General features: G+C 41.4%; 1 protein-coding gene across 3 annotated transcripts in view; it reads left to right on the top strand.

Moving 5' to 3' along the window:
• Window positions 1–5,009: 5,009 nt before the first annotated feature.
• Window positions 5,010–12,791, top strand: part of PRKD1 (protein kinase D1) — a 125,818-nt gene continuing 118,036 nt past the window's right edge. For 2 of the 3 annotated variants that reach the window (XM_032112091.1, XM_032112092.1), the window contains exon 1: window positions 5,010–5,473. In XM_032112091.1, coding sequence (XP_031967982.1) covers window positions 5,294–5,473 — 180 coding nt within the window. In that variant the 5' untranslated portion in view covers window positions 5,010–5,293. The remainder of the gene's footprint in view (window positions 5,474–12,791) is intronic. The other variant, XM_032112093.1, reaches the window with a different exon arrangement.

The raw sequence follows: 12,791 nt of genomic DNA on the forward strand, positions 1-12,791 counted from the left end.
GATAGTGTATTCAGAAATCACCTAAGACATAGAATTAAGAAATTACTGAATTAAACCTGTGCTGTGTCTTCCTTTAGGCACAATGACTACCTCACTTCAGTATCCCCAGGATGGGAAGAGTGTCTCAGCAGTTTTTAGCAGCAATGACCATCTTGTTCCAGGCATACTGTGCTCCTAAGAACCAGAGAGCCAGTGAGGACAATTTGTACAAATATGCACGAACACTGCCAAGATACTCATGCTTATCTGAATGTATCAGTTATTCTATCATCAAGCCATAACAAACATCCTCAATGCATACTTTGGGATAAACAGAGCCTGCCCTCTCCCAGAATTTTTCAAGTATAGTGAGGTCAGTTTGGTGCACAGAGAATAAAGAAAACAAAAAAAACCTTTTCCCTCTCAAAGCAGCACAGTTTTTGCTCAAAGAAACAGAGTATGCAGATATTTGGCATAAAAATGCTTTATTCTGCAATACTTCAGATCTATTTTAATGTTATCTACCTTGTATGTCTGTGATCCATTTGCCCAGTGACATGCTTCCATAGTCAGCAAACAGTTTTGCCAGCCTGAACCAGACCTTAACTTCCATTTCCAAGATATAAAAAGAGAAAAAAATGAGACTTGTTTTATGATTCATTAAAAAAAATACTACATTGAGTTGTATCAGATTTTTAAACTTGAGTTTTAAATTATTAAGCTTACCATTTTTAAATGTTTTGTCCTAACGATCTACTTTTAGTATAAAGTCATGGAAGATAATACTCCTTTCCTTTTAGAAATGATGAAGCACTTTCAACAATTCGAAACATTCTTTTAAAACAAACCAACAGAACCAAAACAACAAACAAAAAATTTGGGAGATTTACTGACAGTATTCACAACAACCATTTAGATCTTGAAATGTTATCATTTTCTCACAGACATAAGTAGTTTATCGGGAAATCCCTAACCAGTTGTACAGCTAACATCTGCTTCGTCTCTCCAAAAAAATACCCAGGAGCTTATCTGTGAAGCTATGTTGTCAGTAGTTCAGATACCAGCTCCATTTTACTTACCAGTTCAGCCCTAACACAATACCAATTCCAGATTCAGTGACATTTGCATTTCCAACTCTAGAATCCTTTTACTTTCCATCATAGTCTACACATTTCTTCCCAAATTTCATTCCATTGTATTTACCAGTCAGTTTTACTCTTTTTTTCCTTTGTTAATTAGTTTTCAATGCTCTGCTTTTGTTTCAGGAGAGAAATTACATGAGCATGCAGTCTACTTTAAACATCATTTCGGCACCTGAAAACAGCAGAAAGAAAAAAGGTTTTCACTTTTATAGACCTGTCTTTAATAAAGCACATTTTGCTGTTTAGTAAGAATGCAAATAACACAGTCTGTATTCAACTGTAGAAACAAGGTATGTTCACTTATTCTTGACATAAACAGATTTGGCTGAATGTTCAATGTTAAAATCTAAGTCTATATAAAGAATATGTAAACCACCTCTAGACATGAGAGCTACTCCTTGTAAAATTTGAGGTTTCTGCTCTAGCATAGAGGTGTGTGAGTAGATTGAGAATGTGTTAGATGAAAGAAACTGAACAATTTTAGTGTCAGAATGCAAAAATAGGTATTGGCCTGATTCAGCAATGAAGTGTCTTTGCCTACTTTAACATTTGATCTGTTGCACGTAGAAGAGATAAATTTTCAAGGATGAAAAACCGTTATCTTCAGCAGTGGCTTGGAAGGTAAACTCTTCTACAGGCTTCTGCTTTGTGTTGAACTGCTTATGGAGTCCAGCAGAAGTGCACATGTGAAAGTGACCTAAGGCACAAAGGATTTATGCCAAATCACTTTCTTCCTAGACAGGTGATGCTTTCCTTCTGAGAAAAGATACATTACTTACAAGGGAGAAAGAAAAATTACTATCTTTACATCTTTGAATTCATGTGGTCTGTCTTTTCTGGATCTCATTAGGAACACAACAAACAGCTAAAGGCAGATGTCTTCCACCCTTACCTTGGGAAACCAAAGAAGTTACCACAGTACTGAGCCCAAAAAGCTTGTGAGTAAACACTCACTCTAAACTTGCAAACATCAGAAAAGGCTACCTGTCACTTTCATGGCTTATTCATTCTAATGACTACTTGTTTTCACAGTTAAAATTTAAACTTTATTTTCAGTCTCACTTTCTATCTAGTTTCCAGTGACTGCTTCTTCTTACTCTTTATTTGCTTTTCTTCTATTATTTTTTCCTGCCAAGATACACTATACTATTGAGCATATTGCCAAGCAACCTATTTTTCAAAATAGCGATCACAGAATGAGATATGATATTCCACTATCTGCCTCACAAAACCCATAGTAAACACCTCATTGTAATGACCTGTGTTCTCTCTTTGTAAACATACAGGAACTAAATTTTATGTCAACAACTTTAACCTAGAAACTACCACCATCTAGGTCAAAGAAATTGACTTACACAATATTCTCCATTGCTTAGGCATATTCTGCATTAGTCTTTGCTGGCTGTTTGTTTGTTTTTTAATTAAAACATATGTGCCATAAAATTGCTTCTGTTGAAAAGATGGAAGATAAATGGACAATTGTCTGTTCAAAAAAGGACCAGTTATATCACAGATAGAGAAAAGCAAAAAGGAATAAAAACTTTATGAAGTGGATGTTACTCACTCCCAATGAATAGAACAGAATTCCATCTATACAATGCAGAAAGCTGAAAGAACAGAAGATCACAGGTTCAGAAACACACCGAAGTGGAGGGTCAAGTATACAATGCATACAATGCATGAGAACATACAAAGACTACTATTCACCCTTCATAGTCTGGCAATGTAGAGCAATTAGAGGTAACATTACAGAAATTGTACCTTGAGGGCAGCTTAGAGATGCTTTCATAATGTGATGTTACAGTGACATCCTCTGCTGACTGCCCTCTTCCCGTACATGGCCAGATACATAAACTGTGTAACTGTGTGTAGCAAACTCATTTTTCCCCCCACAACTTCGAGGTGGCAGTTCATGTACTGCTAAATTGATCTGTACAGGCACAGTGAAACCTAAACTTCCAGTGGTTTTTCCACCTGTGCATGTACAGATTAGCAACCAGGCATGCACACTGTATGAGGTCGGATACTGCTGTGAACGATTTTTTCCTTTCCCTAGCATCAGCACAACAATCCCCTGATCTGGAAGGATCATGAAATAGATGACATTTCAGTATATACAACAGGCCAGGTTGTACTCAGGAGCACATCACGTGGTGCCACTGAATCCTTTTATAAATGGCATTTGTATATGACTGGCTGGCACAGCGCAGAAGAAATCCTGCCCTAATCTATTCTGATTACAAAGGTGTATTCAACACAGCTGCCATACTTAACAAACAACTCAGCAACCTACAACTTTAAAAAAATACTGTAACCTTTCTTTTTGAAGAAAAAGTTGTGTCTGTACAGAGGATGTGGAGCTGCAGGTAAGTCATGTCATATCACCTCTATCACTTGATTTCACATACATGAGAAAACCAAGGACATGTAATTCTCAGTATTGTTACTGCTACCTCTGCTCTAGTTATCTGATGAATTGCTAAAGGGCTGTGTCATAAATGAGTGGTTTAGGTTTCTTAAAGAGTTGCCATCAAACGCATCAGCAAAAGTAGGTTTGATATGAATTTGTGAAAGCACAACTTTAAGTCTGATGGCGACGTTCACTGTATTATTTACTACATGGATGAAACATACAAAGGAAAATCTATTTAGAATTGAGCTAGAATGAAAACACAAAAGTGTAAGGGAGACCCTCCTGTTGAGTGCTTTAGGTATTCTTTTGTATCTTTAAGATATGAGCCACGTCTGAATTAAAGATTTGAACTAGCCATGCCTAAGCTCTCATTGGGAGTTTAGGAAGTAAGAGGGTCCACTCTGAACCTCAGATTCAACAATTAAGCAGGGCTGCAGGATTTTCTAATATGTTTCTCTAGTATGTTTACGTTGACTCCTGTACAGAAAAGCTGGCTAGGCCACGGGATCATGGGAAGCTTGCAGTACTTCCCAGGTTGGAAATCAGCTGACAACAGTAGAATGGGTCCTACTAACACAGGATCAAAATAAAACAACGCTGCAGATGTAAATTTTGGTCAAAAAAAGCAATTTGCAATGAAACAAGTTGTAAATCAGATCAACTACTGAATTTTCAAACATACACATGTAGTAGTCATCCCTACAGGTGCCACATATACCTAGCTTAAGAGTTTTTCCGTTGGTATTTAAAATATTTACAGCTCAGATTTCCACTGCCTTTGCACATCTTCGAGAGAAGGGTTTTTAGACTAAATGTTGCCTTGCCATGAGTGCTTCTTGTGCAAACGTGTGGGTCTTGCACCGATCCCAAGAGTTGGGAAGTGTAACCCATCCTGGTTTTGGTTTGGCAGGGTGTTCCTCCTTAACACAGACTATACCTGAAACTGGAAGCTGTTTTAGAGAAGAGATGGGTGCGACCTGTCCCTACGTCTTCCCAAAACCCCCGGCGAGTGCTGGAGGGTGAGGCACGATGCTGACCGGAGCGGCCGGCCGAGGCCGGGCAGAAGAGTCGGAGCCAGACGGGAGCTCCCGCTTCCCTGGCACTATTTTCCGTCCTCGAGGGCAGCTGCCGCCTTGCCCGGGAGAGGCCACCGTGCTGCCTGCCAGCAAGGGAAACCCCCGACTGTCCTCAGGCTCTGCCTCCACCTGCCTCTTGAGGTACTGCTCAACGGGAATCATGGGGGACGAGGAGGCTCTCACCCCTGCAAGCACTGCAACCCACTGACTGGGCCAGGTGGGGATACCGGAGCCAGATGAGCCTCGCTCCACCACGGAGAACCATCCGACCCCGTGCCCGGGCCGCCTGGCCGGGAGGCGGCCGCCCTTTGGTGGCGGACCTGCGCGGCCCAGCCCAGCCCAGCTGGGCGCGGGCCCGTCCCGGCGGAGGGCGCGGCCCGTCCCGCCCCCGCGCCGCGCACGGCGCCAACAGCCCGAGCGACGGCACCACCTCGGCGGCGCTGGGTTGGGCTCCCCCCGCGCCTCTTTCTCGCCGCCTTTTCCTGTCTGCATCCTCCTCGGTCCTCCCGCCACCCCCCCGCCATTTTCACCCGGGAGGAGCTCAGCGGGACTTTCCTGAAACTTCGCGGGGAAGCTCGCCCGGCGCCTCCGGGGCGGCCGCAAACTTTTTGCGGCGGTGCCTGACTCTGCCCCTCCGTCCCTGACTCCTCGGCTCCGGTGGCGGCTCCGGCGGGAAGTTTCCGATGAGCGCCCGGCCGCCCAGCCCGCTGCCGCCGCCGGGGGCTGCTGCCGGCGGTGGCGGCGTCGCCTTCCACCTCCAGATCGGGCTGAGCCGGGAGCCGGTGCTGCTGCTGCAGGACTCCTCGGGCGACTTCAGCCTCGCCCACGTCCGGGAAATGGCTTGCTCCATCGTAGACCAGAAGGTAAGAAGAAGGCCCCAAAGCGAGCCTCCTCCCTCCAGCCCGGACCCGCTGCTCGTGGGCGCTGTTGTTGGCTGTGAACTTTCCTTTCCCGGCGGCTCTGCTCCAGGGATAAACAAAACCCATCCCAACTTCCCTGCCGCCGTCCCCACTTCCTGCCCCGCGGCGTCCCGGTTGTCTCTCTGCCGTGCCCCCCACGACCCCGGTGTGGAGGAGGTTCTGTGCGGGATGCTCGTATGCGAGCTTGGCTTTTATTTTGCTGGCAGGGGATGCAAGTGGTTGTGCGAACTGAAAGCCGTTATTAAAAACAAACTCCGGTCGGATCTATCCGCTGCTTTTTAGCGCTGCGGAACGGGGGGGGCGCGGGGGGCAGAAAGCTGTCAGCTGTGATGGTAGTGCGGCGCCCCGGGGCAGTTCACGCTGTACCGGCCTCTGCTGGGAAAGGAAAGTTTCCACCAAAAAAAAAAAAAAAAAAAAAAAAAAAAAAAAAAAAAAAAAAAAAAGGACAAACAGCAACAAGGAAAAACCAACCCTGACAGCCCAGGATTCAAAGCGGCGCGCAGCGCTTCGCACGCCTTTCCTTGTGCCGGGCAGCCCGGCAGAGCCGCCGGCCGGGGCTGGGGTCCCGCAGCGCCCGCGGTGCTGCCCGGCCGGTGCCGGGCCGTGGGGGCGGGCGCTGCGCCGGGGACAGGGGTGCGCGATGCGGGGTGGCGCTGGGGGCCAGCCCCGGGAGCTGGCAGGTGGCCGTGGAGCGGGAGGGGACTGAGTCAGCCCTGGCTGGCGGCTGCTGCTGGCCGCGGTGGGTCATTGGGCGGGTGGGGGTGGCACTCACCGCAGACCCTCCGGAGAGACACCGTTGTCAGGCGCAGTTCACCTGCACTTCGGTAAACCTCGCTCAATACGCCGAAATCCACCGGGCTTCTGCCTGAGCCACCGCTGCCTTTGCCTTTTGCGATTTCTCTGTTTTAACAATCGTGTTGTATAATAAAGTTAAGTTTTACTTTATCCGTATTTATTGTGTGAAAGACCCAGGTAAAACTATCATAGTGATTGCAAAGGAGAAAAAAGCTAGCCTAAATATTCAGGATGATTTTAATGGAAAAAAATTGTCTTCCTCTTCCCCCTTGTTTTTACCGAGGTAAAGTAATTTCAGGCAGGAGTGGGGTTTTTTTGTTCTTGTTTTTTTTCTTTTTTGATTGCTTTGCCTTACATCTCTTTGTAGATCATCAATCTGGACTTCACTAAATAGTGGAACTTCTCTTTTGTTGAAGAGCAACTAATGAAGTGTTTTCAAAAAAGTATAAAATATACATCCTTATTTCTAAATTTTGCATTCTTTATAGTTTAAGAAATGGCTACCTGCTTTTTAAAATTAACTTTCGTAGAAAGGTGTACCATTTCACGTTACCATATTTGTTTTCAAAGCTAGGCCAACACTTGTCACTTGGTCACATACACGTCTGAAACAGATTGAATACTTTTCATATTTCACCGTTCAGAAATTATTGTGCTAGCAAGAATGGAAAAGCTAAGATTGTTGTATTCATTGTTTCTATTTACTGTTCTTGAGTAGTTTATTAATTTAATAGGCTTACTACAAACTTGATTTTAAACCTCATTTCCTAACAATGTACCATTGTGTAAAGAAAACTAGATGTGCTGGCCTGTGCTCAAAAAGTCAAACTTACTTTAGTGAGTACTGACATAAAAATTTTGAACACTAGTTTGTTGCAGTTTCTTAATTGCATAAAAGAGAGCATCATTTAGCTGCTTCTCTGCAGGGCACACTTGAATGAGGAACTTTCCTCTAGTCACAGTTTCTCAGAGCTGAAATATCTGCTTTCCCAAGGTTGTCGAGAGGGAAGTGGCTCAAAGAAAGGGAAAACTGGAAGAAAGGCTTTGGTTTGTTTGTTTTTACTTTCTTTTCTTGTTAAGTGGTAGCCTCTACCTCCTCCACCCTACAGGGCAATTTGTATGTTATTTAGTCCTTAGAGTCTTCATTTTAAGCTTAAGCCTGCAAGTGTATCTATATACACAATTGTTTCACTAAACCTGATGGGATTGTTTGCATATTCAAAGTTACTTGGCATACTGGCAGAGACTTTAAAAAAAATCATGTGATATCTGGAACTGTTACGAGGTAGTTATTTGTGTGTTGTAGGTTCATGATTTTATCTTTTCCTGAAATGATTTGAAATATTGTCTGCTCTTGATTTGATAACAAAGATGTATTTGCTTATCATAGTCAAGCAGGAGACTACACTGTGAAGAATTTTATATTGAAATCTCATGCTATTTTTTAAGTTTTTCTGGGTCTGTAGAGTAGTGGTCAACAATTTTCTTCCAAACTTTCTATTTGGTCTGGACTGTTGAAGCAGTATATAAGGATGAGAAATTGTGGTTTTGTATTTCTCAATGGTTGTCATCTTAGACTGCTAAAATCAACACCGTGTCTGTGGTGTGCTGTTAAATATTTAAGCAGTCCTCTTGCACACAGCTTTATTTTTAGGATTTTTAGGTGCTGACTTTTCTTCAGTATCAGAATCAGATGATCTGTTTATAGGGAGCCTCTTCCCTGGTAATGTGGGCATACCTGATTTGAGATGATTATGACCCTTACTCTTCACAGGTTTATACACCTGCTTAATTTACTCCTACTCAGAATTTATGTTAAATTGAAGTAAACTTCTCAAAGTGTGCAGAGTGGATCATATGTAGGCCTGAGTAGGATGTTAATACAGTGTGTGTATGTGTATATATGTATAGACCCTCCATATTTCTGTATCTTTATGTGGTGGTCTTGTATATAAATAATATGCATGTGGGTTCACATGTGTAAAACTTAATGCTATGTATAATTTAGAAGTTTATATTTCCTTATAAACATGTATTTGCATTTATTTACATTAGAGTACTTTAACTTTTGCACTTCAGATGCTGTTTAGATTTTAAATTTTGGTAGTGAGTGTAATTATAGTGATAATCTAATGTACATGATGTGAAAAATGGAATGAGCAAAGTGTGGGTTTTTTTCTGTATTTTCCATGAGAGACATTCTTTCAGAAATTTTATCCTGAGATAACTGTAAAGACACTTCCTTTACAGATCAGAAGATGAAATGCTACATACTGATTTCTGACATAAATTCTAACACATTTAAATCTGTTAAGAACTCTTCTGAAGACAATGAAATTTGATTCCTTTGAGTTTGTGTGTTTTGTTTGTCTTGCTTAGAACCAGTGATGTGAAAACCCTGAGACTTGTCAGTGTGGGGCTGGTTTTTTTTTTCAGTTAAAATGGAACTTTAGCATTTAAACGATGATGTAGTTGACAAGAAATGAGGATCAACTTTAAAATATGTGCCAGTGTTTGACTTCTAGGCTGACTCCCCCACAAGAACAGTGGGAGGATATTGTAAAATATGATCTTTGTTTTCTGAAGACAAAAACTATGAATTATTGCCCTTTTTGAATTAGCTGCACACAATAAAATCACTTCTCCAGGACAAAAGTGTAATGTAAAGCACACTTTAATTATATGGAATTACCATGTTACCAAGACTTTTTATACTAAAAAGACAAAGAAAGTAATCTTTATACAGCTTTTTAATACAAATTCATACAAGTTCAATTCAAAGGGGATATTAGTTATTACTTGTATTTTGTTTTTACTGAAATTCTTTGTCATCATTATATCTCACGATGAGTTGGGGTACTCTAGTGGCATTGCCAAGTTTTGCAAACTTTGAGTACATAATGCAGTGTTATTTGACGTGAGAATGTGTGCTTTATAAAATAGCCCTTAAGTCAGCTGCTAAGATCATGTGCTGGCTAGGCCTTCAGCACTTGAAGGCTTAGAAGTTGTAAGGAATGCAAAAATGATAAAACAAACACAAGAAAAAAAATTGATGAGAAACAGAGAAAGTTAAGATTTGAACTGCATAGGCTGTGTAGTTTAGACTGATTTGTAAAACTAGTGTTGTAGATGGTTCAGTTGTTTGAATAATTCTGAAATTCTATTGTGGGGGGGGGGAAAGTGATAAAAAGAGAGGCCATTTTGGGAAAGGACAAAAAAGAAAAGTACTTGGTTCAAGTAGCATACTGCAACTGGAATACTGTGCCCAGAGTCATCTTTATGTAAGGTATCTGGTGTTTAATTAGGAGAATTGCTACAAATCAAATCAAGAGCCTTTTTAAGAGCATTCCTGAGAATTGAACCAAACACACTTAGGAACAGGTATGCATCCGCTTTTGCTTCTGGTTGTCATTATAAGGAAACTATAACTTATTCTTAAATAAATAGAAAAGGAAAACAAAAATGAACTCAGTTTTATTTTCCCAGGCTGGAATCTCTAAACTTGTGGTCTGAGCAAAGAAAGGAGAAAACCTTTTCCAAAGGTTGATGTGAGAATATATTTATCTTTTTCTGCAATGTTTTTAAGCAGTCATGGAAAACACGTGGGGTTTTGTTTATATGAATGATGGGGGTTTTGTTTGTTTCTGGGTGGTTTTTGTTTGGGTGGGTTTTTTGTTTGTTTTTCCCCCCAAACCTACACACTCTCCTAAAATAAACTCTTGTTTATTGTTACCTGGTGATAATGAAATCAATTCCTTTAGGGTGGGATTGGGACTCAGTAAATAGGGTGCTATAGAGATTTTTAGCTTCAGGATAAACAGAGAAACTGTGACAGGTTTTACCATGCTGACCAAAAGTCATGTATCTTCATTCAAACATACGAATGTAAACATTTCATGTATTCACAACACTGTTGTCTTGTAGTCACAGTCTTTATATGTTCTAGAAAAGTTATTACAGATGTGGGGTTTATCTGTGACAGTTAAATTCTCACGGTGTTTTTACTGGTGTACTGGTGTTAATTTTTTTTTCCCCCGTAAAGTGAGTTTTTCTCAGCACGAAATGCTTTCCTATGCCTGTGTTATGGAAGTACTAAGTTGTTAAATAGAATTTGAGGAATGCAAGGTGCCTTGTCTTTATGCACATAAACATTTACCAAACTCAAGGGAGACTTTTGATGTTTACAGTTTAATCTTTTATTGACTTTTCATTTTTTGTTCTCCACCCTAGAAACTGTAAGTTGATGTATGTAACATGAGTTTGTAGCTTAGTTACAGTTACTTTTGGACCATATCTGAGAAGATGCTAGTAAAAACATAACTTCAGTGAAAGGGAGTAATCTGAATTAGTTTAAAGAAACTGGGCTTTTTAAGAAATGTTAACTTTGTTATGTAATCTGTCATGCATCCAGATAAGGAAAATGGGTCTTACACCACAAACCTGTGTAGAGGATTTGAGGATTTCCTAGCTAATGATTAAAGACTATTGAATGCATTGTAATAGAATAAAAAATAAGATGGAGCTCTAGAGAGAGGACAGGCTTGTAACCAAAGCAGTTCACATCTTAATTTTTAAAGGAATTACAAAAGCAATGTGTTGATCTTGTGTTATTTCTACTGATGCTTTCCCCAGGAAATACATAATTTCCATAATGATTTAAAGAAAGTAGAAAATGAATAGGCATATGAGATGCTTCTCTCACTGCTCATGAGATTCAGCTCTGTTGCCCGTGAAAGGATGGAATTTGCTGAATGAAGTTGCAATGAAGTTGCAACATTTCCCAGACAGAGGTGCCATGTGGACATAGTATGGCGTGTGCTCAGTGAATTTGGAATACCCAAGGTCTGACTGTCTGTCCCATAGAAGACTTACTGGGTGTAAACCACGTGATGACCTGAGAAGGCCCTGAAAGCCCAGTGTGTCCTGAAGGTGCGATGGGTTTATGCTTGTACGTAGATGATCTCTGCTGTGGATTGTGTGAAACACCCTGGTATGTGTCAAATCCCTGTATGGCTTTGTGCAGACTTTGACAGTGATTTCTGGAAATCTCTCACAAATGTCTGAAACAATCTAGGTAAGAACAAGTTATTTTGCCTCCTCTGTGTTTGGAGAAATCTGCCTGTACGGTTACAGTATGTTTATGCTCTGGTTACTTGCAAGGAAACAAACACATTTAGCGAAGTCTGTGTAGTGTTACTTTTGGTTTCTTATTTTTACTGTATTTTGTATATGAAACTATTTCAGTTAAAAACTTCTGCCAAATGTGTGTTTGCTTTTTTTTTTTTAGTGACTATGCTAGCAATTATTTTGAGGACATCTGTAGAACTTTTAGGATGTAGCTATGTAGAATTAAAAATTACAGTAGACACAACTCTTGGTCTCAATGTACTCTGTGTATATCTCAAGCAACCTGTGATAAGCACATGCACTGTTTGTTGATTTTTTTAAAAATTACAATGGTGTAGGTCATCTCTGGCTTCTTGACTTTGCCCTCTGGTTGGCATTAGACGTGTTTACGTTGACATTATGTAATGTGGTTGCAGTTACACAGTTGCAATCAAGTATATAATTAAAATCTCTCTTTCAAGTGTTTGTCCAAAGTGTAGGTGACCTGTTCTAGAAAATACTTGATTAATCTTCCCTGCAGAAGAGTGTGGCTGTATATATAGTATACCTTTATGTACATCTTTAGTCAGTGCTAGCAGTTGACTTGTGTATGTCTCTTGCTGCTTGGAAGTAGGACTTACCTTTCTTCTGGAGCTACTACATGCTTTTTGCATACTGTCAAATTGTCATTTGTAAAGTCTTCCTTAGGGTGTGTTCTGGTAAAATCATAGAATGATTAGGGGTTGGAAGGGACCTTAAAGATCACAGAATGGGTAAGGTTGCTCAGAGTTGGCTTCCGGACTGCAAGTGTACGTTGGCAGCTCATGTTGAGCTTTTCGGTCCACAAGCATCCTGAAGTCTTTCTCCCCAGGGCTAGTCTTGATTCACTCTCTGCCCAGCCTATACTTGTGCTGGGATTGCCTCGACCCAGTTGCAGGACCTTGCACTTGGCCTTGTTGAACTACCTGAGGTTTGCACAGGCCCAACTCTAAAGCCTGTCAGGGTCCCTCTGGACAGCATTCCTTCCCTCCAGCTTGTCCACTGCACCACACAGCTTGATGTCAGCAGCAAGCTTGCTGAGGGTGCTCTCAGTCCCATTGTCCATGTCACCGACAAAGATGTTAAAAATGTCCGTCCCAATACCGACCCCTGAGGAACATCCACTTGTCACTGCTTTCTGTTGGACATTGAGCTGGTGACTGCAACTCTGAGTGCTGCCATCCAGCCAAATTTTATCTACTGAGAGGTCCATCCATTAAGTCCACATCTCTCCAGCTTCCAGAAAAGGATGTCATGCAGGACAGTGTCAAATGCTTTGCGGAAGTCCATGTATATAATGTCCACTGCTCTTCCCTCATCC

This window comes from Corvus moneduloides, chromosome 6 (genome assembly GCF_009650955.1).
Source record: "Corvus moneduloides isolate bCorMon1 chromosome 6, bCorMon1.pri, whole genome shotgun sequence".
Lineage (NCBI taxonomy): Eukaryota > Metazoa > Chordata > Aves > Passeriformes > Corvidae > Corvus > Corvus moneduloides.